Raw genomic sequence first — 26,947 nt, 5'->3', positions numbered from 1 at the left:
TAGAGTCCTTTTTCTTACACCAAAATACACCTAAAACTTTGTGTATGTGCTAAGTAAACTACAGGTTCATCCATTTTTACTAAGAGATTAACAAATTACGGACATTAACAAGGTAACAGCTGAATATTAATTAAAGACTAAACTATTAAGATGAGAAAATCAACAAAAAGAACCTACTGTCTTTGGCTGCTGATTCACTTTTTTATCTTCTAGATCCTTGAACTTTGATCGAAAAGAGACCATTTTCTCCTGAAGTTCTGGGGTACACAGTTCATACACATCCAACATAAGAGGAAATTTTACATCCTATATACAAAAAGAAAAAATATGTGTCAACACCCTTATAAAAGTAGTTATTTAAAATATCTTCATGCTTTTACAGTAGTACTTACACAATTCAAATGAAGTTGATAATAAAATTTATTAAAAAATCACTTGGAAATCTATGCAGCTGAAAACATCATAGTGCCTATTTTCAAAATCAGTTACCAATTTTTTAAAAAAATAAGCTCCACGCCTAATGTGGGGCTTGAATTTACAACCCTAAGATCAAGAGTCGCACGCTCTACTGACTGAGCTAACCAGGCACCTCCTGGTCCTAACTTTTTAAGATTAAAAAAATCTGTTTAGCTTTTTTTCCAATTAAACCCATGACTCTGACCACAGAAGAGTTACCAAAACATACATGACAAAAGAAGCATTTCAGAAATACAGCACATCAGCCTCTGTGAGAATAATGGATACCTACAACTAAAAACGGGATCAATTTACAAATGGGGGTCACTTAATGACTTTCTGTAATGTGAATACACCTTTACACAGAAATAGTGATACGGTTCAATAACTAATATTAATACAGAAAGCTGGGGTGCCTGGGTGGCCCAGTGGGTTAAAGCCTCTGCTTTCGGCTCAGGTCATGATCCTAGGGTTCTGGGATCGAGCCCCACATCGGGCTCTCTGCTCAGCGGGGAACCTGCTTCCCCCTCTCTCTGTCTCTGCCTGCCTCTCTGCCTACTTGTGATCTCTGTCAAAAAAATAAATAAAATCTTTAAAAAAAAATACATAAAGTTAACAGTATTAAATATTCTAAATACATTTAGCCTTATTGTATAATAGTAAGCATATCTGATATTGTATTATGAATTTTAGCTCAGGAGGTTAGGATTACATTTACCTCCCCCAGGGACCATGGAGTATGGATATGTTAGCAGAGCTACAGCTCTACAAAACAGTTACATCATAAGGTTGGCTCTTACTCAAGAAACTACAATTATTGCACTAGAGAATGCAGCATGCCTTCTTCCCCACACTCCCATCCTCCAAACCTGCTGGGTCAGTATCTGTGGAGTTGAGGATCTGCTCAAGAGCAGTATTTCTGGGGAGTGGAGGGCATCCATGAGAACTAATTGGGAATCTTTTGAACAATTTTTAGGACCTCAGGCCCTACCTAATCAAACACTAGGGGTGGGCTGGTGGTGAAAGTCAGGCATGTATATGTTTAAAAATAGAAAGGATGGGGCGCCTGGGGGGGTTAGTCAGTTACTCATCTGTCTTCAGCTCAGGTCATGATCCCAGGGTCCTGGGATCAAGTCCAGCATCAGCTCACTGCTCAGTGGGGAGTCTGCTTCTCTCTCTACCTCCTGCTCTCCCTGCCTGTCTGCACTCACTCTCTAACAAATAAGTAAAATCTTAAAAAAAGAAAAGAACCACTTGTCTATTGTTAATAACTTCCATACTTAGAATATTTCAAAGAAAGTTTCTCCCTAAAGGAAGAAAGAAATCTATTGTGAATTAGGGATTGCTGTCAAAGAATTACAATGTTTATTATACTGAAGTTCATTACTAACCTTAAGAACTTTAGCATTCACAGATTCCTTCTCTTTATAAAAAAATCGAACCATCTGAATAGTCAAGTAAGCAGGTAGTCGGCTGATCTTAGACTGAGGGAAAAAAAATGCAAGAAATCCTGTCACATGCAAATACAATACAAGTTTTTAATGTCTTGGTTTGGCAAAAACAAAGACTGGGTAAAATTTTTTAGAAATTTTTCATCAAAGTGGATTTAATTTCAAAAGGAATGCACAACTTACAGATTTTATATATAAAGCATTTCTTTGCAATGTTGGAGACTGTTTAGTGATTTCTTCCTGAAGTCGCTAGAAAAAGAACATAACAGGAGACCAAACATTTTTAGTTTTAAAGAATATTTTTCTGCAATATAGAATCACACTTTTTTCCCTAAAGTAAGCTCTAAACCCAAAGTGGGGCTCGAACTGATGACCTCAAGAATCAAGAGTCAATGCCAGCAAGGTACCCTTAGAAGCACACTTTTAGTTCTTTTAAAAATTAGTATTCCTTAACAGACAACATACATCGATGGATTCATGCCACTGAAAAATAACTTCAATGAAGACTATGTAGGAAAGTTTTTAGATATGAGTCAGTTCTTAAAAGGTATCAATTTATACTGGTGTGAACTCCTCAGAATGTAAATAATGTCTGATGTTTTAAATTGAAACACAAATGCTATTCAGATTCTGAGTTTACAATGTATTTTATATAACATAAAAAAGCCTTTATGGCTTCTGCCTATATACAGATTATCAGAATACTCATACAGAAGGACAATTATGAGAAGGTGGGAAACCCCTGTTCCTTATTCTTTATGTATAAAAGCCTTCTAGAAGCAATTATTCTCAAATGAGAAAAGTTACACAGAAAACCTGTTAATCTAACAAATGTGGAAAAGACTTTAGCCACTATACATATCTTAACCATTGTGTCTGCCTTTCCATTTTTTACAGCCTGTGTGACACTCAGCAAGACAGTTATCTCCTCTGGGCATCATATGGAAATGATGATAATACCTATATCATAGTGCTGTTGTTAGAACGACATAAGTTAGGTACATGTAAAAAAAACATGGACAACTATTTGGCATATATTCTATATTCAACAGACATAAGCTAGCTACTATTTCTAATTTTTAAAAAAGCACTACTAATGTGCTCTGCTTTGTAAGAACATTAATACACAAGAAATTAGAGTTAAAAATTTACTGTTAATGTTCACTGTAAGCACGTTACTTGTATAAAAAATTAATTTTTAAAAATTACTAATTTCATTACCAAAGGAATCACTGTGTACCTTTTTAACATTTAATCAAGTCTGTTTGGCAACAAAAAGGTAAAGAAATACGGAGTCAAATCACTCTAGAATAATCAGAACCAATGATGACAATGCATCTAAACAGTGGGAAAGATAACATCTCATAAATACATGCTTCTCAAGAACATGTATCTGGTGTGATGTTACTCATCAGGTAAGCTACACATATTATCGATCCAATCCACTACCCAATCACTACCAATCCACTATCATCTAGAAGTTCCAAGTATATCTAGTTTTCTTCTGGGATTTTATAAAATTATGAAGAAAAGTATCATCCTGGAGAGTCCCTGCCAAAACATTCCATTCTATACTCTCCAATTACAGTTATGCTTCTTGTTTTGATGTCCTGAAACTTGCACATTATAACCTGCTATAGTACTCTTAGTGATTAGCTATTATTAACTTTTAAAATGAACTTCTCTTAAAAGTATGCCTCACTACAGTCCCCCTCAGTATCACAGGGCAGAGAATATTACTTTCTATTTGCCTCTTATGTCTGCATTTACCAACAACTCCCCTAATTGATCTTACCCTGAACTGTAGATGGGAACTCCCTAATGACAAATTATCGTTTATCAATGCAATCCCTGCCCCAATTCATTGCCTACCCTTCAAAACATGTACATATTTCCCAAACCATATCAAAGTACTAAATTCACAAGCCAAACTTTTATATTTTGTCAACCTGCTCATTAGAGTGCATTCTATAGTATGAAAATGGGGTAAGAGTGCTAACTGGAGAATCAGAGAATCAAATTCTAGACCCAGCTCTACCACAAAGCAATGAAGTCACTTACATTCCAGGGCCTCAACTGCAATACTGGTAAAAGGCAGAGGGCCCACATGGCCTGATTTACACAGTACGATCCCAGTTTATACCTTGTCATTACTAATAAACCCTCATTAAATACCCTCAGAGGCCTCCTGCAATGCTTTTGTTTGACCTAACAATACACAACCTTGTGTTATGTGTGTTTCTATTTAATGACAATTCATGGTCTTCATAGCCAACTATACTATAACTCATCCCTAAATGAAGCTTATCCAACATTTTCTCCTTAAGGCTTATCTAAATAAACATTCACACAGAGCCTTCTTGGGCTTAGAACACTAGACAGCACTTCAGCGATATGGCTGAAGGCCTATTTTAAATAGCACATCACCAATAAAAAGCAAAAGATTGAAAAAAAAAATGCAGGTACTAAAATTACTATAAAAGGACACTTGTTAACAGTATGAACTGAAACAAGAAAGCAAAGCATCACCTTTTTGGAGCTCAGGTGAGACTGTCTGGCAACCCAAAATTTTTGCCAGTCAGAACAGGTCTACAAATGACCATGAAAGCACCCAAGTACTGATGTTAAGAGTTACAAATACATTTTAGCAAGTAAGTGCATCTGCAAATGCAGAATCCATTTATAATGAGGATCAACTGTAACTGATCTTACCAATTTAAGTCCTGTAAAAAGATACTTGACTTCTTGATTGATAAAACAGCTAAGCTGAAGCTGATTTTCCTTTCCTTTAGTGACCTCTTCTTCTTCTGATTCTGTACATTTCATGCTTTGAGAAATAAGATAAGGAATATCCCAACAGGTAATCAATCTGCTATAATATAATAAATTATATGTTGAACATAATAAATTATCCCCTTGCTATTAAAATTAATAGCATCAATATTTGCAAATGATATCTGATACAGGGGGAGTATCCAAAATATATAAAGAACTTATACAACCCAAAAATAATAATTCAATTTAAAAATGGGCAGAAGATATAAAGAGAATTAGACATTTCTCCAAAGACACAGAGAAGGCCAACACATGAAAAGATGCTCAATGTCACTCATCATCAGGGAAATGAAAATCAAAACCACAATGTCACCTCACACTTTTATCAGAATAGCTAAAATCAAAAACATGAAAAACAAATGCTGGGGTCACTGTGTGGCTAGCTGTAAACATCCGACTCTTGATTTCATCTTAGGTGGTATCTTGGGAGTTGAGAGATTGACCCCCACGTCAGACTCTGCACTGGACATGGAGCCTACTTAAGATTCTCCCTCCCCCCACCCCACCTCTCTCTCTCCCTCTGAGGGGGGCCGGAAAAATCAAGTGTTGGCGAGGAAAAGGAACTCTCATACACATCTGTGGGTGGGAATGCAAACTGGTGTAGCCACTATGGAAAACAGTATGGAGTTTCCTCAAATAATTAAAAACAGAACCGCCTTGGGGTGCCTGGGTGGCTCAGTGGGTTAAGGCCTCTGTCTTTGACTCAGGTCATGATCCCGGGGTCCTGGGATAGAGCCCCACATCAGGCTCACTGCTCAGCAGGGAACCTGCTTCCTCCTCTCTCTCTGCCTGCCTCTCTGCCTACTTGTGATCTTGTCTGTCAAATAAATAAATAAAATCTTAAAAAAAAAAAAAAAAAAAAAGAACCCCCTCAAAAAATTAAAAATAGAACTACCATTTAATCTAGTAATTCCACTACTAGGTATCTGCACAAAGAATACAAAAACCTACTTTGAAAGGACATATGTACCCTTATGTTTATTGCAGTATTATTTACCATAGCCAAATTATGGAAGCAACCCAACTATCTATCAATAGATGAATGGATAAATAGGATGTGGGAAGTATCTACAATGGAATATTATTCAGCCATAAAAAAGAATGAAATCTTGCTATTTACAACAACATAGATGGATCAAAGGTGTATAATAAAAGTGAAGTAATTCAGTCAGAGTAAGAAATACTATTATTTCACTCTCAACAAGAATAAACGAGGTGGGTGAGGGTCTGGATGAAACAGCTGATAGGGATTAAGACTTATTGTAATGAGCACTGAGTAATGTAGAGAATTGTTGCATCACTATATCATACATCTGAAACCAATGTAACACTGTATGTTAATTATACTGAAATTTTAAAAATAGCATTATCCACTGGTATTTTAAACATTTTGTTTTCCCACATTTGTTTCAACATACTTTAAAGTGCTTCATGCACTTAACAATATGAGTAATGAATAATAAAAGTAATAAAAGGATAAACTAAACAAATGTAAGTTGGTACTTATACAGTCTTAAAATGGTTTGTTTTTTTTTTTAAAGATTTTATTTATTTATTTGACAGACAGAGATCACAAGTAGGCAGAGAGGCAGGCAGAGAGAGAGAGAGGAGGAAGCAGGCTCTCCGCAGAGCAGACAGCCTGATGCGGGGCTCGATCCCAGGACCCTGGGATCATGACCTGAGCCGAAGGCAGAGGCTTTAACCCACTGAGCCACCCAGGCGCCCCTTAAAATGGTTTTAACACAAAAATATGTAAAAAGAAATCTAAGTTTCCACCCATGACCTAGAAAATAGTCCTTCCCTGAATTCATGAATTCATGTTTTATGAATTAGTTCAATTTTATATATATAATCTGGCTGATATACTGTTTCATACAATAAAAAATTCATTTCCTATGAAGTGAATTAATGAGGCTGACTCTGCTAAAGATATTCTTAGGAAAAAATAATATCCTTAAAGTGTACATTTATCTAGGGACACCTGGGTGGCTCAGTTGGCTAAGCAGCTGCCTTCGGCTCAGGTCATGATCCCGGCACCCTGGGATCGAGTCCCACATCGGGCTCCTTGCTCGGCAGGGAGCCTGCTTCTCCCTCTGACTCTGCCTGCCACTCTGTCTGCCTGTGCTCTCTCTCTGACAAATAAATTAAAAAAAAAAAAAGTGTACATTTCTCTAACTTTAGGATTTCTCTGATGGGGGATTTTTCCAAATTCCTAAGTTTCATTATATCTTTTAGGCATAAAAGCCTCTGAGGAATTTATCTATATACCCCACCCACCACTCCAATGAGTCGACAAGGCTACTGGTACCAATTCACTTCTAGTAAGTTATGAGTACATCTCTACAAATCTTGGCTCATAAGGATACGTAGTTTCAAATTCAACTCCGAAGAACTGATCAATTAAGCTTTTCTTTTTAGAAGGTGTCACTGCTGATGCAGATGAAGAATCTGTCTGCAAAAATTAAAATGAAATAAAAATTCTAATTTTTCTTTATATAGGTACTAATGTATATTTTCCCCACACAATCCAGTTTAGTAAATACATATTTAGGCTTTTAAAAATGTAATCCCTTTCTGGGAAATCCTTCTACTGTTCAAAAAACACTACCAAAAGACTATAGATGTTCAGTAATATCAATTAAGTTTAATAAATAATACAATGCATTCAAGTGTCAAATGCAAGCTTTCAAATTCTAACTACAGGCTGAGCATCCAAAGTATTCAAATACATGTCTATTAGGATAAATTTATTTCAAGCTTTTGGCGTGGGGGGGGTGGGAGTATAATTATCAAGGTATGATGAAAATCTATAATCACAAACATGTCAATTACCTCTTTAACAGAATCATCCTCTATGGCTTCCAATTTCTGTTGCAATACTCGCATCATTTGTATCCAACATTCATTAGCATCCTGTAATTTAAAGAATGACAAAGTAAATAATCCTGGCTGTTGATAATGTTTTATCTACAAAATCCTTCCAAAAGAATTACTGGTTCCTTAGGGAAGGGGAAGAAAGCGGTTTTTTATTTAAAAATATTAAGTCAAACTAGATTATTATACAATCTTCAGAACAAAGAGGAATTCCAAAATATTCATTTATTCAAGAGATGTTTACTGAGCTCTTCCTTATGCTAACTACTGTTTTAGACACAGGAATAAACAGCAGTAACCAAAACAGAAAACATTCTCAATGGGAACATAAACAAAATATAACAAATTCACCTAAAGAAAAGAGTTACGAATTAAAAAAGCAGTATGAAAAAGATAATAAAAATAACAATAAAAAAAGCAATATGGGAACAGAAAATGATGAAGGGAAAGAAGTATGCTATTTCAATAGGCAAGTCAAGGAAATGTCTGTGATGCCTTGACATTTTAGCCATGAGACCTGAGTGAGGTGAGGAAGCAAGCCATGCACTATCTGAGCCAAAGAAATAAGAGTAAAGACCCTGCATAAAGATGGTACTGGAGGGTTTAAAAAAGTAAGTAGGAAGCCAGTGTGTTTGAGAGTCAAAAGAAGTAAGCGAGAGAGAGAGTGGCAGACGAGAGCTCAGACAGGGACACAGGACCTCGATTATTCAGGACTAGAACAGAAAATCACTAGGAGGTAACAAACAAGGGACCAAGATAACCCTATTTACATTTTATAGACTCTGGAGACTGTGTGGAGAAGCACTGCAGGAGGACAAAAAACAGAAGCAAGGTAATAGTTAACAGACCACTCCAGCCAAGAAATGAGGATGATGTGAACCACAGAGGACTTGAAAATTGGAGCATGTTTGGAAATACAAATAAACACAGTAAATGTACAACACCTAAGTTTTACATTTACAAAATGAAAACCACAGAACCTTGCCCTGTTTTACCTGTTGAAGATATTGGCCTTGTTCACCCTTCTCTGCAAACTGTGGAAAAGCCATGTGCAAAAACTGCAGTAGAATAATAGGTGGAATACTAGAAGAAGTTTTATCCATGGAATCAAACAAATCTCTAAGGGCTTAAAAACAAAGCAAACACTGCTTTAATATGTAATATTTAATACTTAATATGACATATGTAATACATGTTACTGTATATTAATTCTAGATTAATACAAACAAAAACTGCTGAGTGATATTTTTAAGTATATCTACTACTTCTGTAGTTGTCAAATTCACAATAAGAAAAAGATTTGTTTGGGGGCACCTGGGTGGCTCAGTAGCTAAACGTCTGCCTTTGGCTCAGGTCATGATCCCAGGGTCCTGGGATCCAGCACCACATTGGGCTCCCTGCTCAGCAGTAAGCCTGCTTCTCCCTCTCCTACTCCCCCTGCTTGTGTTCCCTCTCTTGCTGTTTCTCGCTCTCTGTCAAAAAAATAAATTAAAAAAAAAATTTTTTTTTAATTTGTTTTTAAATCTTGAAGAACTGACCAGACTTTATAATGTAATGACTAACTATAAACAACTTCTGAGTCCTACCCCTCAGTCTCTCTCTCCTTGCCAGGCTTTGTCTTCCCAAACAAAGCAGGGCATATTCATTCACTAGAGCAAACACATAACCTCTGTCTAGAGATCAAACAGGCTAATGTTACTGTTCTGGTACTATGCCATTATCAGGTCATCAGGTCACCACTCTCAACCTACCTCCTTTTAAGCCTGTACTTGGTTCCCATCTACTCAACTCCTAAATTTTAAAATCTGTTAAACATACTTCATGACTCTATTGATAGCTAAAAACCAAAATTAATTTGCCTTCTTCAAAATCTTTCCTCCACCATCTTCTCTCACCTTCATAAATCTCATGGTCAGTCACAGCCCTGCTCTGGGAGTTGAGAATACTTTTCCTCTGCTGACTTCCTAGCTATCACACCTTGCCTTTACTTCAAGTACAGCAAAATTCTAGTCTAGCCTCTCCTGACTTGTTTTATTAACTAATATGCGAAATGTTATCTACCATTATGATATAAATGGAAGACCCACAAATACTATCTCAGCACAAAGCCAGTGTTTAATAAAATGTTCCCAAATAAGACAACTAAACATGGTGTTTAAAATATTCTGGGGGTACTCCTCGGTGGCTCAGTCAGTTAAGCATCTGCCAATGGCTCTGGTCACGATCCCAGTTTTCTGGGATCAAGTTCTGCATCAGGGTCCCTGCTTAAAGGAGAGTCTGCTTCTCCATCTCCCTCTGCTGCTCCCCCTGCTTGTGCACATGTGTGCTGACAAATAAATAAAATCTTTAAAAAAACTTTCGGGAGGAGGGATAGCTAAAATCCTATATCACTACCAATCTAATGTTTCTTAAAATAGAAAAGCCCAAATTGTAGTAACACTTTAAGGTACACATTACTCAAAATAAAAAATGATTTAAGATTTAATGTATACCATAAACAGCATCTCAAAGTACTTCATTAGTTTGAAATAAAAAAGTCAAAAATGCACTCACTGTACATTAAGAGACTAGGTGGACATGACAACTAAATGCAAATCACTATGTGATCCTAAACTGGATCCCGAAGCAAAATAGAAAAACAACTTTATAACGGGCAATATTGGGTCAACTGACAAAATTTAAGTCATTTGTATTTTAGAGTACTTTATCCATGTTAAACTCCTACCTAGACTTTGAAAAATGGGGATTGTCTTGTGGTTATGAATGTCCTTTTTCTTGGGAAATACATACTAAAGTATTCAGGAATAAGACAGGATGTCTGTACCTTACTCTCAAATGGCTCAGAAAAAAAGAATACTGTTACAGAGAATGATGAACCAGCTGTGAAAAAAAGTTTGTAATTGGTAAATTCTTGGAACTGTTCTTTGTGCTAATTTTTAAATTTAGCACAGAATAAAATTTAAAAATGAAGAACAGTATCTTTCATCCCTTCACTACAAGACTCATAGCATAGGGACGCCTGGGTGGCTCAGTTGGTTGGACGACTGCCTTCGGCTCAGGTCATGGTCCCGGAGTCCCGGGATCGAGTCCCGCATCGGGCTCCCAGCTCCACGGGGAGTCTGCTTCTCTCTCTGACCTTCTCCTCGCTCATGTTCTCTCCCACTGTCTCTCTCTCAAATAAATAAATAAAATCTTTAAAAAAAAAAAAAAAAAAAAAAAAAAAAAAAAAAAAAAAAAAAAAAAAAGACTCATAGCATACTGGAGAAGTTGCTGCCATTCTGAGTTACTCTCAGATACACAAGCAATCAAGTGAACTAGGTGTAAGTGATCATATTTTTCTCATTAAAAACCTCATTTCAACAAATAAATCTAATTTCAGGGAAAAAAAGGTCAAAGGAAAATCTCTAACTCCAAATGACACAAAGAAACCTACTGTTTATAGTATTACAAATGAACAGCTGACCACAATGAGATACTACTTCACACCCCTAGGCTGGCTATAATCAAAGACAGACAATACCAAGTATTATTAAGAGAAATTGGAACCCTCATTCATGGGAGAAATATAAAATGATGCCAACTGCTTTGGAAAACAGGCTGGCAGTTCCTCAAAAAGTTAAATATAGTTACCATATGACCCAGCAATTCCACTCCTAGATATGCACCCAAGAGAAATAAAAACATTATGTCCATAGGAAAGTTTGTAAAAATTTTCAGCAATACTTGTAATAGTCAAAAAGTGGAAACCACCCAAATGTCTATCAGGGATGGAAGGACAAATGGAATGTGATATATCCCTACAATGGACTCTTATTCAGCAATTAAAAGGAAAAAAGTACTAATACATACTAAAATGTCAATGAACCTAGAAAACATTCTAAGTGAAAGAAGCCAGTCAAAAAAGACCACATACTATATAATTCCATTTATGTCAAAAGTTCAGAATAGGTAAATATACTGAGACTGACAGTAGATTAATGGTTGCACACAGCTGGAAGTGGTGAGGAGAAAACAGATTGAGTGCTAAATGTTATAGTTTCTTTTTCAAGACCACAAAAACATTCTAAAATTGTGGTAATGGCTGCACAGCTCCGCATATACTAAAAGACACTGAATTGCACACTTAAGTTGGTGAACTTTATGGGATGTGAATTTTATCTCCATAAAGCTGTTACCCTTGGGGCACCTGGGTGGCTCAGTGGGTTAAGTCTCTGCCTTCGGCTCAGGTCATGATCCCAGGGTCCTGGGATCGAGCCCCACATCAGGCTCTCTGCTCAGCGGGGAGCCTGCTTCCTCCTCTCTCTCTGCCTGCCTCTCTGCCTACTTGTGATCTCTGTCAAATAAATAAATAAAATATTAAAAAAAAAAAAAAAAAAAGCTGTTACCCTCTACCCCAAGAAAGGCACGGCTATAAAAATACCCTATACCAACCTAACCTAATGATTTGAGAGTATTCATTTTTAAAACCAGCCCAGAACAAATGGGGACAAAATATATGGTCTCATGTAATGAAGAAATAAGTTATTTCTATCCTTTAAGAATTTGTTTTTCCTCATACTTCATACTATTTCCTTACACTAACACCCACTAAGACGCTCTTATAATGACTGTATCTACAATAAAACCTCTCTCTGTATATCCCCAGAGATATATTTTACTAATAGAACCTAAAGCCAAAATTAATTTTAATCCAAAAAATCCAGACTATTTTTCAGAAAAAACAGACATCATTGGTTTATAATTTGAATAATAAAATGGGTCCTTAAGTTGCTTAACACTAAGTATAAGTACTCCAGTTTTCAATGAGATGATGTTTTACAAAATATCTTTTGTAAACTGAAAGTTACTAAACGAACTGAGTGAAAAGTAACATTTCTTGTATACTACACTGTCCTATCAGAAAGGCATATATTTAAGATACTGACCTGCAGTAATATACTGTGCTGAAGCCATTTCCCCTGAAGCTCTCAAGGCACCTGCATACCTGGGAACATTAAGGCAGAATTAAATAGGATTCAATTCACTCTAAAACTCAAAAGGGAAGAAATTAATTAAAAGAGTTTATAATGACACCCTCAACTGCAACTTAATCTGAGTTGTTTCCATCTTTTATCTTCTTTCCTTCTGGTCTTATTCCTATAACCCTTATATGGTCAAAAAAGGAACACTAGGAAAAAAGGGAATTTAGAAGAATGAAGCCTACTTGAAATTCTTTATCCTAACTTATTTAAAAAAATGTTTTTTTTCCTGAAAACAATGTGAAACAAAACGTACATTCTTAATGTCCATTATTACAAAGAAAATAAAACACACTTTCAGAAATAAGAAAAAAACCTTAGGTCAAAAACATTAAATCAAAATTAATACACCTACATTCAGCATTCACTTGTTATATAACCTTAAATAAGTCACTTAATTTTCAAGTCCATCAGCTACCTATATACTGCAGCGTTTCTATTAAATGATTTCTAAATTCACTTTCAATTTATAATCCTCATTTAATTTAGAACAGCACAAAGGACTGGCCATCCAAAGGAAATAAACAATAGTATTCACTCATACAATGTCTTATGACACAGGATCAGAAATTATCATTCAGATAATATCAAACACTTGAGAGGTAGGGGAATGACTGCCTATTCACTATGATTAAAACAGCCAGTGGAGGGGCACCTGGGTGGCTCAGTCAGTTAAGCATCTGCCTTTGGCTCAGGTCATGATCCCATGGTCCTGGTATCGAGCCCCTCATTGAGCTCCCTGTAGCAGGAAGCCTGCTTCTCCCTCTCCCCTGGCTTTTGTTCCCTTTCTTGCTGCCTCTCTGTCAAATAAATAAATAAAGCCTTAAAAAACAAAACAAAAGAAAACACCCACTGGAGGCACTAAAATGAGAAAGACTGAAATCAACCGAGAGTGGCAATAATGTGGACCAACCAAACTATCCATACCATCAATAATATGGATAAACTTCAAAGACTATGATGGTGAACTAAGCCAAATCTCTGTACATTTAACTTCCAGAATGCACAAAACTAGTAAGAGGTCAGTAGCTGCTTGTAGAGCTGGGTGGTGAAGGGGATGAGGACTGGGAAAAGATACAAGTACAAAAACATCCTGAGATGAGGGAAATGTTCTACAGTTTGTAAAATGGGTTACAGAGAATTTGCACTTATCAAAACTGATCACACCAAACACAAGATATTTCATATTTACTATATGTAAATATTTCCATTTAAAAACAAAAAACCTCTGTGCTACATAAGTAGAATGAAAGAGGTCACAGAAAATATGTTAAATTATATCCAATTAAGAAGTTCTGTTTTTCTCTTTTGATTAGTTAGATCTTTCAGAAATTGCTGTGACTTTTTTTTTAATTTTTAATATACAATTCATGTCTAAATCACGTATGTTCTTTTTAAAAAGGGAAAATCATTAATAGTTTCCCACTCAGTTTACAACTACCTAAAAGGCATTTTTGAAGTTGAAGTACCAATAAAGCAAGTGTATTCCAAAACATCAGTGAAGTACGTAATGACACAACTGCTGCTGTTACTGATTTTACTTCTAGTTACAGGGTGACACTGCTAAGTAACTATTCCTACATTTATTGCAAAGGCTACACTAATAATTTTTTCTTCATAACTGAGAATGGAAAATCATGAGTGATTTAATAGCATTCCCCCACAAAAAACTCTCATTACACCAACATTTAATTTCTAATTAAGATAAAACCATCCAATAAACCAAATAATATTAACAATTAAACTTTACAAAGAATAACTGTTAGAAAGTAAAAGAACTGACATGAGTACTGAGAGATGTAACAGAAATACGTTAAAAAAAAAGTACCTTTTCTACTCTTTATCAAGTCAACAATATATAAAAATTAAGTAATGACACAGAAAATCTGAATATAATTCATCAACTTAATGTCTACTAATACTTTATCACCTACAAAAAGAGTATGCCTTGACTCCTCTATCACCTGTGAAATATTCACATCAATCATACATCAGCTCAACCCAAACATTCATCAACAGAAAAATGGATAATTATTTGGTAGTATGTGCATACAATGGTATACTATACAGCATATATATGAATGAACTACAAACACACAGTTACCCAAAAATAATAAGCTAGACCCAAATGAACACAATCTATGTTTCTGTTCACAAAGCGTTCCAAACAGGCAAAATTAATCCATGAGGTTAAAAGCCACATTAGTATTAACAATTTTGAACAGAAAGGTGGAGTAGCAATCAGGAAGGGAGAGTCGTGAGGGGATTTTTAGAAGCCGATAGGGTTTTGTTTGTATTGGTTACACAGATGTGTTCACTCTAGGATAGTTCGTTTGTACTCTTTTTTGTATGTTAATGTCTGTTAAATTAAATGTCTGTTAAATTAGAAAATTGGGGGTCAAAAGGAAGAGATTTTACAGTCTTTAAAAAAAAACATATCTGAACAGCCTCATCTAATGAATAGGGAATAGAGGCCAACACTCAAAACTAAATACTTTCATTAGTACAAAAGAACAAATAAATGATCTAAGCATACAATTTAAAATAAAACAGCCTAAGGAAAACAAATAAATCAAAACAAACAAAAAAAGGATAGTCAGACAATGAAAAGAACTGACTGAATAAACCTACTAACTGATTTCTGTGAAAAATAAAATATACAAACCTCTGGCAATGGTAAATTTGTATGTATAAATTTCTATATATCTAGCAAATAAGAAGTGAAAATAGGGGAAAATACAGGTCCAAAATAGAGAACTCTTATGCTAAAATATCTTAAAGACATTAAGGACAAATTCATAGGAAAACAAATTTAAAAAACTGACCCTAAAAGACACAGAAAATGTACATTTAAAACGCAAAAAAAAGAAAAAAAAAAAAAAGGTTGGGTCCAACCAATTTTATAGTTAAGTTCTATCAAGAACAGATCATTCCTATACAGATCTGAAAATGCAAGTAAAATAACAACCTAGTAATTGCTAATGAAAAAACTATGTGGTACTTCCCAAAAGGTGCTTGCCAATCTCCAGTAAGATAAAAAAATGTCCACGAGATACTGTTTTTCGTAACTCACAGAATTTAAGGGTAATTTTTATTATATACACTTTTCACTTGAAGTTCTAAATTCAGAACTCCTACATTATCATGAGGTTCCACTATTGGGCAGCATCAACCAAATCAGATTTTACCTGCAGCTCTGGTTCCTGGCCATCATTGCCTCTTCAGCTAACCCAGTCTATTTCCTTTCTAGCCTTTATAACATATATCCTACTCTCCAGAACCTGCCAAATAAAAATCCTTAAGTATTTAAACATGAGCTTCAGCACCACCAGTTGTAAAACATCTTCCATGGAAATTTTCCTCTCTTCTTCATTCCTATTTTATCAGTTAGTGCCATTTTTCCAAAGACATACAACCCCATCCATGTCCTCTTGTATTAAGTTAGTTAAGTACAATGGTTTCCAACCTCTTGTAATATCTAAGCATTCAAAAAATACTTCATCTGGTTTCAAGAACACTGAATCAACAGGATGAAATTTCCCCTGATTATTATACAATACTCAGAGAAATAACTCCAAAACATGGAAGAGTTCTCTTTCGAATAGAAGCTAGAAGGTATCCCAAGTGAAAAAAGTACAGAGGAAGTCTTGGAAAAAGGGCTAGTCTCTCCCAAGTAGCCACCTTCTAGGGCAGGGAGGGGCCCAACAAGCTGCTCATTAGATCATTTGCAATTGGGACATGGTTGCCTAAGTACACAATCTTCAAACAAATATGAGATCAATCCCTAACATCTCAAGAGAACAGCTGAAATCGAAAGGACCAAATTGGCTGGGTAGGAGGGAGGTAAGAAGAATACTTCAGAGCCTCAGAGAAATAAAAGCAGGAATCATCCAAAATTAAGAACAGGAGATTAAAGAAAAGAAGGTTGTGATAAATAAGAAGATGTGAAACAAAGCTAATGCACAAATCAGTGAAATGTACAATCGAACTGACACACTCTTCTGGAACACAGCACATAAAAATAAAAAAATAAAAGTGCAAAGGAAAAAAAAGAAATGTGAAAAATAGATCCAGAAATTCTACTATTTAGAATATTAGGGAAGCTATATAAAATAGAGAAGCTTTTCTCTCAACAAGAATCAAGAATGTCCAAAATTTAAGACAAGAGTCCTCAGAATGAAAGGGCTTACTCAGGGAACCTAGGTAGCTCAGCCAGTTAAGTGTCAGGGTCAAATCACAATCCCAGGGTCCTGGGACAGAGTCCCACATTGGCCTCCCTGCTCCGCGAAGAGTCTGCTTCTCTCTCTGCCCCTCTTTCCTGCCCATCCATTCGCACTCTCTCTCTCTTTCCCTCTCTAAAATAAATAAATAAAAATCTTTAAAAAAAAAAAAAAAAAAGAAAAGAAAAAGAAAAAGTGCTCACTCAGCACTAAATAAGATAAAAAAGAAAATCCCACACCTACCCTATTGGAAAACTATGAAAAACAAAAATAAAGGAAAAACCCTAAAAGTTATTAACAGAAAAGAATAAGAAATAAAACTGATACTAGATCTTTTATCAGTAACTAGCCGCACAGGAAAATAGTGGAGAAATAACTACAAACCCCTGAGGAAAAATAACTTTGACTTTAACATTTCCCAACAAAGCAGTTCTGAAACAGTACCAAACTTGAAGGCCTTTCTCAATTAAGACCGTTAAGTGCCTGGAAGACAGGTCCTGTGTCTTGTACACTAATAAGTACATCAGCTACAATCTAGGCAATTTCCTAAGTACTTGACAACTATTCACTTTAGAGAAATTCAGAAAACCTTCAGTTACTCTCAGGTTTCTATATAATCCTTCTCTCTCCTCTCGACTGCTCAGTTCTATCAAAGCATTTCCCAAGCCACTAAAGAAAAAAAAAAAATCAACATTCACAAAGGTGGCTAAGAATCCAACTGCAGTTTACAACTCTAACTTACACTAAGAAGTGACAGTGTATATATCAAGACAGTTGCAATAAATTAAGTCATAATTCAGTTCTATATTTTTAAGTTACATATTTAGACTCACCAAGAAGTGATTCTCATTTATAGACTTTCACAGGCTTTCAAAACATGGATAATTGTTTATTCTTTTTACTTTTATATATGGTATAAAACAAAGTTTTACTTCTTTGTAAAATCATTACTCACTAGCATTAGGACAAATCAATGTATTTATTTCTAAACTAGAACTGAGAGTCCAGAAATAAATCTTATCACATACATCTTATGATGTATAAAAATTATCAAATGATTTTTAAAGGTGCTAACGCAATTCCACAGGGAAAAGAGTAGTCTTCAACAAGTGGTACTTGAAAAACTAGATATCAGTTTGCAAAAGAATGGGATGGAATACCAACTACCAACCCCCGACTATACATAAAAATTAACTGAAAATGGATCAGAATAAAAATGGCTCAGAGACCTAAATTTAAGAGCTTAAAACTCTTAACAAAATAGAAGTAAATATTTGTGACCTAGGATTAGTCAATAGTTTCACCCGTAAGATATACACACACAAAACACAAATATTAAATTAATCAAAAATAAAAACTTTTGTGTTACAAAACAACATCAAGAAAGTGAAGACAAGGGGCGCCTGGGTGGCTCAGTGGGTTAAAGCCTCTGCCTTCGGCTCAGGTCATGATCCCAGGGTCCTGGGATCAAGCCCTGCATCGGGTTCTCTGCTCAGCAGCGAGCCTGCTTCCCTTCCTCTCTCTCTACCTGCCTCTCTGCCTACTTGTGATCTCTGTCTGTCAAATAAATAATAAATAAAGTCTTTTAAAAAAAAAAAAAGTGAAAACAACTCACAAAATGAAAAATTTATAAATTATCTATGTGAAAAAGGACTTATATCCAGAATATATAAAGAACACTTAGAACTGAATAACAAAAAGATGAACCATTTAAAACACAGGCAAAGGATTTAAACAGACATCTCTCCAAAGATATACATGCCAGTAAGCACATGAAAGGATGCTCAACATCACTAGTTATGATGTAAATGCAAAAGACAACTACAAATGAGAGACGATTTTACCCTTAGGATGACTATAATCAAAGACATACAATAACAATATTGGCATGGAGGTGGAGAAATTGGAACTCCCTTACATTGGTGGTAAAATGGTGCCTAGCAGGTTTGATAGTTCCTCAAAATGTTGTTTAACATAGTTACTACGTGGTCAAGCAAGCCACTCATAACCAAAAGAAATGAAAAAAAAACTGGTCTGCACAAAAACTTGTCCTTGAATGTTCATGGTAGCATTACTCAAAGGAGCTACAAACTAGAAACAAATCAAATGTTAACAGATGAACTGATCAACAAAATGCAGTATGTTCATTAATAATGGGCTATTAATTCAGACATAAAAAAGAATAAGGTACTGATACATACTACAATATGAATAAACCCAGAAAATATTATGCTAAGTAAAAGAATCCAGTCACAAAAAGTTACCCATTGTATGATTCCATTTATATGAAATGCCCACAATAAGAAAATCTGTAAGATAGAAAGTAGGGAAATGGTTGCCTAAAGCTGGAGGTAAGAATGGTAAAATGAGTGATTGCCTGTGAATATAAGGTTTCTTTGTGGGTGGGGGGAAGAAAAGATCCTAAAATTAGACTGTTGTGATGGTTGTACAACCTGCTGAATAAAGACCATTGAACTGAATATTTTAAAGGGATGAACTATACAATAAAGGAGTATCTCAGTCAAGTTGCTAAAAAATTATACCCACATTTATACACAAAACACTACTCATCAAAATGTGAGTGTCCCTTACCCACCAAAAGGACTCACATTTATCTTCTGTCTTACCTTTTAAGGGCATCTTTGAGTTCAGGCACAGAACGAATACATTGAACTGTAGCATTCATGTAGCAAGTGTTACCAAGGTTTGTCAATCCACATGGTAATTCCATCTGAAAAGGACATGGATTAAAACATTTTTATAAAATGACAGGGCATATATAAAATCACTAAAGTTCACACTTTGAAGTATAATTTACCAACTCATACCAATTTATATTCCAACTTTACCCATAAGTAAAAGTTTTATACTCCTAACAGAAATGTTCACTTGCATTATGTTGACATTGTTTTAATTCCCTTCTTAAAAATATTGAAAGCCTCTTTTCCCATAAAATAATAGTACTGTTAGCACTGCCCAACACTTATTTATTAAAGACACTAATTGACTTTGCACTGAATTATCCAATTATATCAGGACTCCTCAAGCCAATTTCAAAAATAAAACCTTTTAGTTTTAAAAACATACATCTTGGGGAGCCCCAGGAGCTCCACGTTCATTGTGGAAACTGCTGGAGATTTTCTCTCCCTCTCCCCTGCCCCACACAACTCACCCATGTGCTCTAATAAGATCTTCAAAATAAACAAGAACATATATCTTGATATTACCAATTAAATCTTCAAAACACTTATTTTTTTTAAAGATTTATTTATTTTAGAGAGACAGTGTGTACACTTGAGCAGGGGAAGGGGCAAAGGAAGAGGGAGAGAATCTCAAGCAGACTCTTCTTAGAGGTGGAGCCCATCATAGGGCTTGATTCCACGACCCTGATATCATGACCTGAGCTGAAATCAAGAGTCAGACGCTTAACCAACTGAGCTACCCAGGCGTCCCAAACCTTTAAAACGTTTAGATGCTACTTTGTGAAAGGCATCTTAGTACCTGTAGCAATCATTTTTATACAAAACGTGGTATATCTTACCGCAGATGCTAACTGTTCTTCTGTCATGTCTTCTACAAAGACAGTTTTAGCTGAGGGTTCCTCAGGAAGAGCATCTGCTGACCCCATCATTAGTAGAGTCATACCCTGTTTTAAAAAAAATTTCATTTCATAAAAATGCTCAGAAGTTGGTAATGCTTATGTCCAATGAAAGAAGCCAGACACAGAAAAATAAAACATATTGTATGCTTGTATTTGCCAGGGTAAATCTACAGACACAAGGCAGACTAGCAATTACTAAGGCTAAAGGTGGGAAGAGGGAGTGACTTTAAACAGACACCTATTTCTTTCTGGGGTGATGGAAATGTTCTAAAATTAGATTGTGGTGAAGGTTACACAACTCTTGTCAATACTAAAAATCAGCAACAGTTTAAAAAAAAAAAAAAAAGTACTGAGGTGGCTGCTTCAAGCCAAAGCTCCCCTGCTTATATCCAAAGGGGCACAAGGAAACTTTTCAGAATGATAAAACTTCTGTATCTTGATTGTGGTGGTAGTTACATGACTGTATAGAACTACCCAAATTCAAACTGCACACTAAAAATAGGTGAATTTTAGTCCAGATAAATTACACTTCAATGAAGCTAGGGAAAAATAAATAGTGTCATAAAAACAGTTGAGATTGTTTAAAATACTGGAGGGGAGGGAATTCTCAAAATGATTATTAACATTTAGTGGAATCATTTCTCCCCATAACAAAGTGCAGTTAGCATTCTTTTTGTGAATGTCTATTGTACAAATGTAACAATTACTTATAATTGAATGGAATTATTTTGAGAGCACCAAACCCTCCATTATTGGAAAACATTACACCAAACACATAAATTAGTTCAAAATACCCAATTTTATAATTCTACATTAACATTATAGAATATATATAAGGGAATATATGTTATATATAGAATATATATAAGGGAATATTTACATTCAACACATATGTAACATTCCATACAACAGAAAACAATGAAGAAATCCGAAAATGTTAACAAAATCTTACTATGGAAGATACAAACACATAAGACAAAGAAAAGAGTAGGGAGGTTTAAAAAATTTTTTAAAAAAGAGCCAAAAATGGAGGTTTAAGAAGAAAAAAAGACAGTAAGAGAAGATACAAATTTCCACATGAGGATTAAATTAGAAAGTTCAAAAGTTTGGGGACCTGGCTGGCTTAGTCAGTAGAGCATGTGACTCTTGATCTCAGGGTTGTACGTCTGAGCCCCATGTTGGGAGCAGAGATTACTTAAAAATAAAACCTTAAAAAATTTTTTTAAAGAAAATTAATAAGGATAACAAACTCAGTCCTGAGAGCACCTATGTTGAAATCCAATAACCTTCATTCTACCACCCATTATTTTAACTTAAACTTTCTGTGATAGCAGAAGGAATACTAAACCATCACTAAAAAATCTTTTTCCAAAGACTACCCTCAGGAAAACCAAATATTTAAAGGATGTACTAGCAAATAGTCTGTTATAAACGTGATATAAGATAAAGAAAATGGGGTGCCTGGGTGGCTCAGTCATTACACATCTGCCTTCAGCCCAGGTCATGATGCCAGAGTCCTGGGATCGAATCTCCCATCAGGCTCCCTACAGAGTGGGAAACCTGCTTCTCCCTCACCCACTCCCCCTGCTTGTGTGCTCACTCTCGCTATGTCTCTCTCTGTCAAATAAATAAAATCTTACCAAAAAAAAAAAAAAAAAAAAAAAGAAGAGAAAGAATATCAGTAAATAACAGTAAACGTAAGAATATACCTGTAATATTTTAAGAAGAAAACTATAAAGCTTTACTTAGGAATATAAAATACACCTAAACAATAAATTGAAAGTCATTAACAGTTTCTAGACAGGAAAAATCACTGTAAAGATGTGATTCTAAATTGTTACATGAATTTAATTTTTTTGAAACTTTACAAAATGATTCATTCATATACCAAGTTTATACCCATAATAACAGCTAAGAAATTTCTAAACCATAAAGATTAAAACAATGCCATTTAAGAAGAAAATAGATTATACAATGAAGAATGTTGAGAAAAACTGGATAATTTAGAAAAAAAATATCATCAGTTCTCCACCTCACGGTATGCCATACCCAAAATGAATTAAAAGACTTAAGAAATAAAACAAAGGGTGCCTGGGTGGGTCAGTGGGTTAAGCGTCCGACACTTGGTTTCAGCTCAGGTCATGATCTCATGGGTAGAGAGTATTAAGCCCCGCCAACGATGGGCTCCACACTCAGCCAGGAGTCTGCTTGAAGATTCCCTCCCTCAGCCCTTCCCCCAACCTGAGCGCACACGCTCACGCTCTTTCTCTTTAAAATGCATAAATCTTTTAAAATAAATAAATAAATAAAACAAATAATTACAAAAACATGTAAGTGAATTTAAAAAACCTTGCTTTGCTGGAATATTTTCTAAAAGTGACATAAAAGATGAAAGGACTAATGTTACTACATAGTTCTTGAAAACTTCTATAAAACATTACCAGTCGAAATTTAAAAGGAAAAAGGGTAAAAGGTTACACTATATAGAAGCACATTAAAAAAAAAAACAAAAAAACAGTAAAGCAAACAACAGAAAACTGGACAAAAGATATAAACAATAAACAAAAGGGCTTAAAATAAATTAAGCTTCTACTGTAAGAAGCTAGAAAAAGTATACAAAGTATAAGAAGGAAATAAAGCAAAGAGGTGAAATCAATAAAATAATAAATAAACAAAAGTTGATTCTCTTGGGGGGGTGGTAAATCCATGAAATTGACAAATCTCTGGGTAGATAATGAAGAAAGTTAGAGAGAAACCACAATTTGCCAATGCCAGGAAAAAAAAAGAGAGAGAGAAAAAACATCACTAAGAGACTCTAGAATGACAATTTAAGCTGTAAATTAAATGGGCCAATTCCTTAAAAGATGTTAACTATTATCATAACAGATGTCAAAGAAAACATAACATCAGAGTCCTACATTTATTAAATACATTAGATTCCTAACTGAAAGTCTTCCCACAAAGAAAGCTCTAAGCTTCAATGGAAAATTCTGTGAACCATTTAAAGAAAATCTCTTTCAGAAAACAGAAGAGGTGGGGATGCCTCCTAACCCATTTTATATGGCCAGGATTACAATGACAGCAAAAGCAGACAAAGACAAATCAAGAAAACTATAAACCAGTAATTCTCACAACTAGAAACACAAAAATCCTTTACAAAATACCACCAAATAGAATCCAGCAATATATAAAAAGGAAAATACATAATGACTAAGTGGGGTTTAGCCCAAGAATGAAAGGTTGGTTTACTATTTAAGAGTCGATGTATTTATTTCACCACATTAACAGATTAAAGGGAAAAAAAATGATACTTGCAATAGATATGGAAAAAGTATTTGAAAAATTCAACTCCTATTCATGAACAAAAATTCTCAGCAAATTACAAATAGAGAACTTCCTCAAACTAATGATGAACATCTATAAAACAACTCCAATAAAAACTGGAGACTTTTCTCTCAGGATCAGGAAAAAAAAACAATGATGTGTACAATGTCAACCACTTCTACTCAACATTGTGCTGAACATCCTAACCGGTGCAATAAAGCAAGGGGAAAAAAAAAGAAATAAAAGGCATGCAGATTAAAAAGGAAAAAATAAAACCATTCTTATTTCAAGATGATTGTATCCTACCTACATAATCCTAAACACTAATATGTAAAAATCAACAAAATCACAGGATACAAGATCAATATACAATAATTAATTCTATTTGTATATGTTAGCAATAAGTAACTGGAAAATGATATTTGAAAAATGCCATTTATGATAGCATCAAATACCATGAAATACTTTATGACATTTAAAAAAAGTACGATCCTGTACTGAAAATAAAATGGTGCCTGAGTGGCTCAGCTAATTAAGCATCCAACTCTTAGTTTCAGCTCAGGTCATTAGCTCATGGGTTGTGAGATCAAGCCCCTTGTTGGGCTCCATGCTCAGCAAGGAGTCTGCTTGAAGATTTTCTCCCTTTGCCCCTCCCCTGATGCGCATGCATGTGTATACATATTCTCTCTCTCAAATAAAAAGATCTTTAAAAAAAGAAAAGAAAAAAAATAGGGCCCCTGGGTGGTTCAGTACGTTAAATGTCTGCCTTTGGCTCAGGTCATGATCCCAGGGTCCTGGGATCAAGCCCTGCATCAGGCTCCCTGCTTGGCAGGGAGTCTGCTTCTCTCTCCTCTGCCCCCCACTCAAGCACATACTTCTGTTCTCAATACATAAAATCTTTAAAACAAAAGAAAAAATATATATAAAACATTGTTGTGGGAAATTTTTTTCAGAAGACTCAAGATGTCCCAATTTGGGGGTCCCTAGCTGGCTCTCCGTCAGTTAAGCATCCGACTCTTGATTTGGGCTCAGGTCACTATCTCAGGGTTGTGAGATCAAGCCCGACATGGGGATGAAGCCTGCTTAAGATTCTCTCCCCCTCTCCCAATGCCACTGCCCCTCCCCCGCCACTCATGCATACAAGTTCTCTCTCAAAATAGAAAAATGTTTAAAAATTTTTTTAAAAGGGGCACCTTGGTGGCTCAGTGGGTTAAAGCCTCTGCCTTCGGCTCAGGTCATGATCCCAGGGTCCTGGGATCGAGCCCCATATCGGGCTCTCTGCTCAGCGGGGAGCCTGCTTCCCTTCCTCTCTCTCTCTGCCTGCCTCTGTGCCTACCTGTGATCTCTGTCTGTCAAATAAATAAATTAAAAAAAAAATTTTTTTTTAAAGACATCCCAGTTTGATATATAGTATCAATGTAATTCCAATCAAAATCCCAGAAGACTCTTGTAGAAAATGAACTGAATCTAAAATGTCCAAAGGACATGCAAAGACTTTAGAATGGCCAGTAAGTGTTGGAAAAGAACAACAATCTGGACTCCTACTGCTTGATTTCAAGTCTTGAATAATCAAGATGGTGGGGAGTGGGTACTGGTGTAAAGGTACATATACAAATCAACAGAACAAAATCCAGAAACAGACTTACATGTGCTCATACAACTGAACACTCATATGAAAACAATAAACCTTAACCACTGCTTAACAACAAACACAAGAGTCTGCTCAAAACAGATGATATACCTAAGTATAAAAGATAAAACTTGTAAAAGTTTCAGAAAACCGAAGTCTCTTGTGACCTTGACACAGGCAAAGATTTCTTAGATGGGATACAAACAGTCAAAACCATAAAAGAAAGAAACCTGATAAGTGATACTTGAACAAAATTTAAAATTTCTACTCAAAAAAACATTTTTAAAAAGACAAAAAAATCAGAAACTGAAAGAAAGTATCACAGCAGATATATCTCACAAAAGACTTGATCCCAGTAGGTATTCTTTATATGCAAGTAAGAAAATAACCCATTTAAAAATACATAAAGATCTGAACAGACGTTTCACAAAAAGATATAAAAGGTGCCAATAAGGTTAAAGCATTCAATACCATCAGTCATCATATAAATGTAAACTAAAACCATAAGGAAGTATCACTACACACCCACCAGAATGACTAAAACAAAAATGACTGACAACAGTCAAATGCTGTGATGGCAGAACAACTGGATCTATCATACACCATTCATAAGAATGTAGAATGGTATAACCATCACTTTAGAAAGTATCTGGCAGTTTCTTACAAAGTTAAACACATTCTTAACCATAAGACACAGCAATTTCACTCACAGGTTATTTACTCAAGGAAAAGGAAAATGTGCATCTACAAAAATGAAGGTTCCCAGCAGTTCTGTTCATAACAGTCAAAAAGTAGAAACAAAAATATCCATCAACAGATGAACATGCGTGCACACACACACACATAAAAGGGACCAAAATTTTACAATGACAAAACTACCCAACATATGGAATTGTAGTCTCAAAAGAGGAGAGAGAAGGGCACACAGAAAACAAACTTAAATAGATAAAATTTTCCAAATTTAATAAAAACTATAAACTCACAAATCCAAGAAACTCAAACAGAATAAATATAAGCAAACCTCTCCAAGACATGTAATTAAATTGCTAAAAAGCAATCTCAAAAGCATCAGGAGGAACAAGACATACTATATGTAAAGGAATTAAGAATGAAAACTACGCAGATCAGAAGACATTTTTCATGTATTCAAAGAAAAAGTGTTAATCTTGAAATCTATACCTATCAAATATGTCTTTCAAAAATAAAGGTGAAATAAAGAGCTTTTCAGAAAAACAAAAGTAGAGAAAATTCATAGACATGCTCTGTAAGAAACGTGTAAGTTCTTGAAGCAGAAGAAAATGGTATCTGATGGAAATCTATATTTGGATCCAAAGGAAGAATGCCAAAAATGGTAAATGAGTTTTAAACATTTTTACTCTCTTTAAATGATAAATGACTATTTAAGGCAAAAATAGGAATGAAGTATAAGATTTCTAACATGTGGAAGTAAACTGTATGACAACAATAGCACCAAGGACCAGGGAAATGGAAGCACACTATTTTAAGAATCTTATACTATACCTGAAGTCATTTGTTAT

At 35.1% G+C, this 26,947-nt stretch overlaps 1 protein-coding gene across 3 annotated transcripts in view; it reads right to left on the bottom strand.

The window, feature by feature from the left end:
- Positions 1-26,947, bottom strand: part of USP14 (ubiquitin specific peptidase 14) — a 47,132-nt gene that overhangs the window by 9,010 nt on the left and 11,175 nt on the right. For 2 of the 3 annotated variants that reach the window (XM_032310197.1, XM_032310196.1), the window contains 10 exons: positions 20,396-20,500; positions 19,482-19,585; positions 12,542-12,600; positions 8,612-8,742; positions 7,575-7,655; positions 7,109-7,194; positions 4,620-4,734; positions 2,091-2,156; positions 1,848-1,940; positions 178-306 (listed from right to left, as the gene is read on the bottom strand). In XM_032310197.1, coding sequence (XP_032166088.1) covers positions 178-306; positions 1,848-1,940; positions 2,091-2,156; positions 4,620-4,734; positions 7,109-7,194; positions 7,575-7,655; positions 8,612-8,742; positions 12,542-12,600; positions 19,482-19,585; positions 20,396-20,500 — 969 coding nt within the window. The remainder of the gene's footprint in view (positions 1-177; positions 307-1,847; positions 1,941-2,090; positions 2,157-4,619; positions 4,735-7,108; positions 7,195-7,574; positions 7,656-8,611; positions 8,743-12,541; positions 12,601-19,481; positions 19,586-20,395; positions 20,501-26,947) is intronic. The other variant, XM_032310198.1, reaches the window with a different exon arrangement.

This window comes from Mustela erminea, chromosome 13, assembly GCF_009829155.1.
Source record: "Mustela erminea isolate mMusErm1 chromosome 13, mMusErm1.Pri, whole genome shotgun sequence".
In the NCBI taxonomy this organism is placed as follows: Eukaryota; Metazoa; Chordata; class Mammalia; order Carnivora; family Mustelidae; genus Mustela; species Mustela erminea.
The sequence above is the reverse complement of the archived record's forward strand: the minus strand, read 5'-3'. Positions and strand labels throughout refer to the sequence as shown.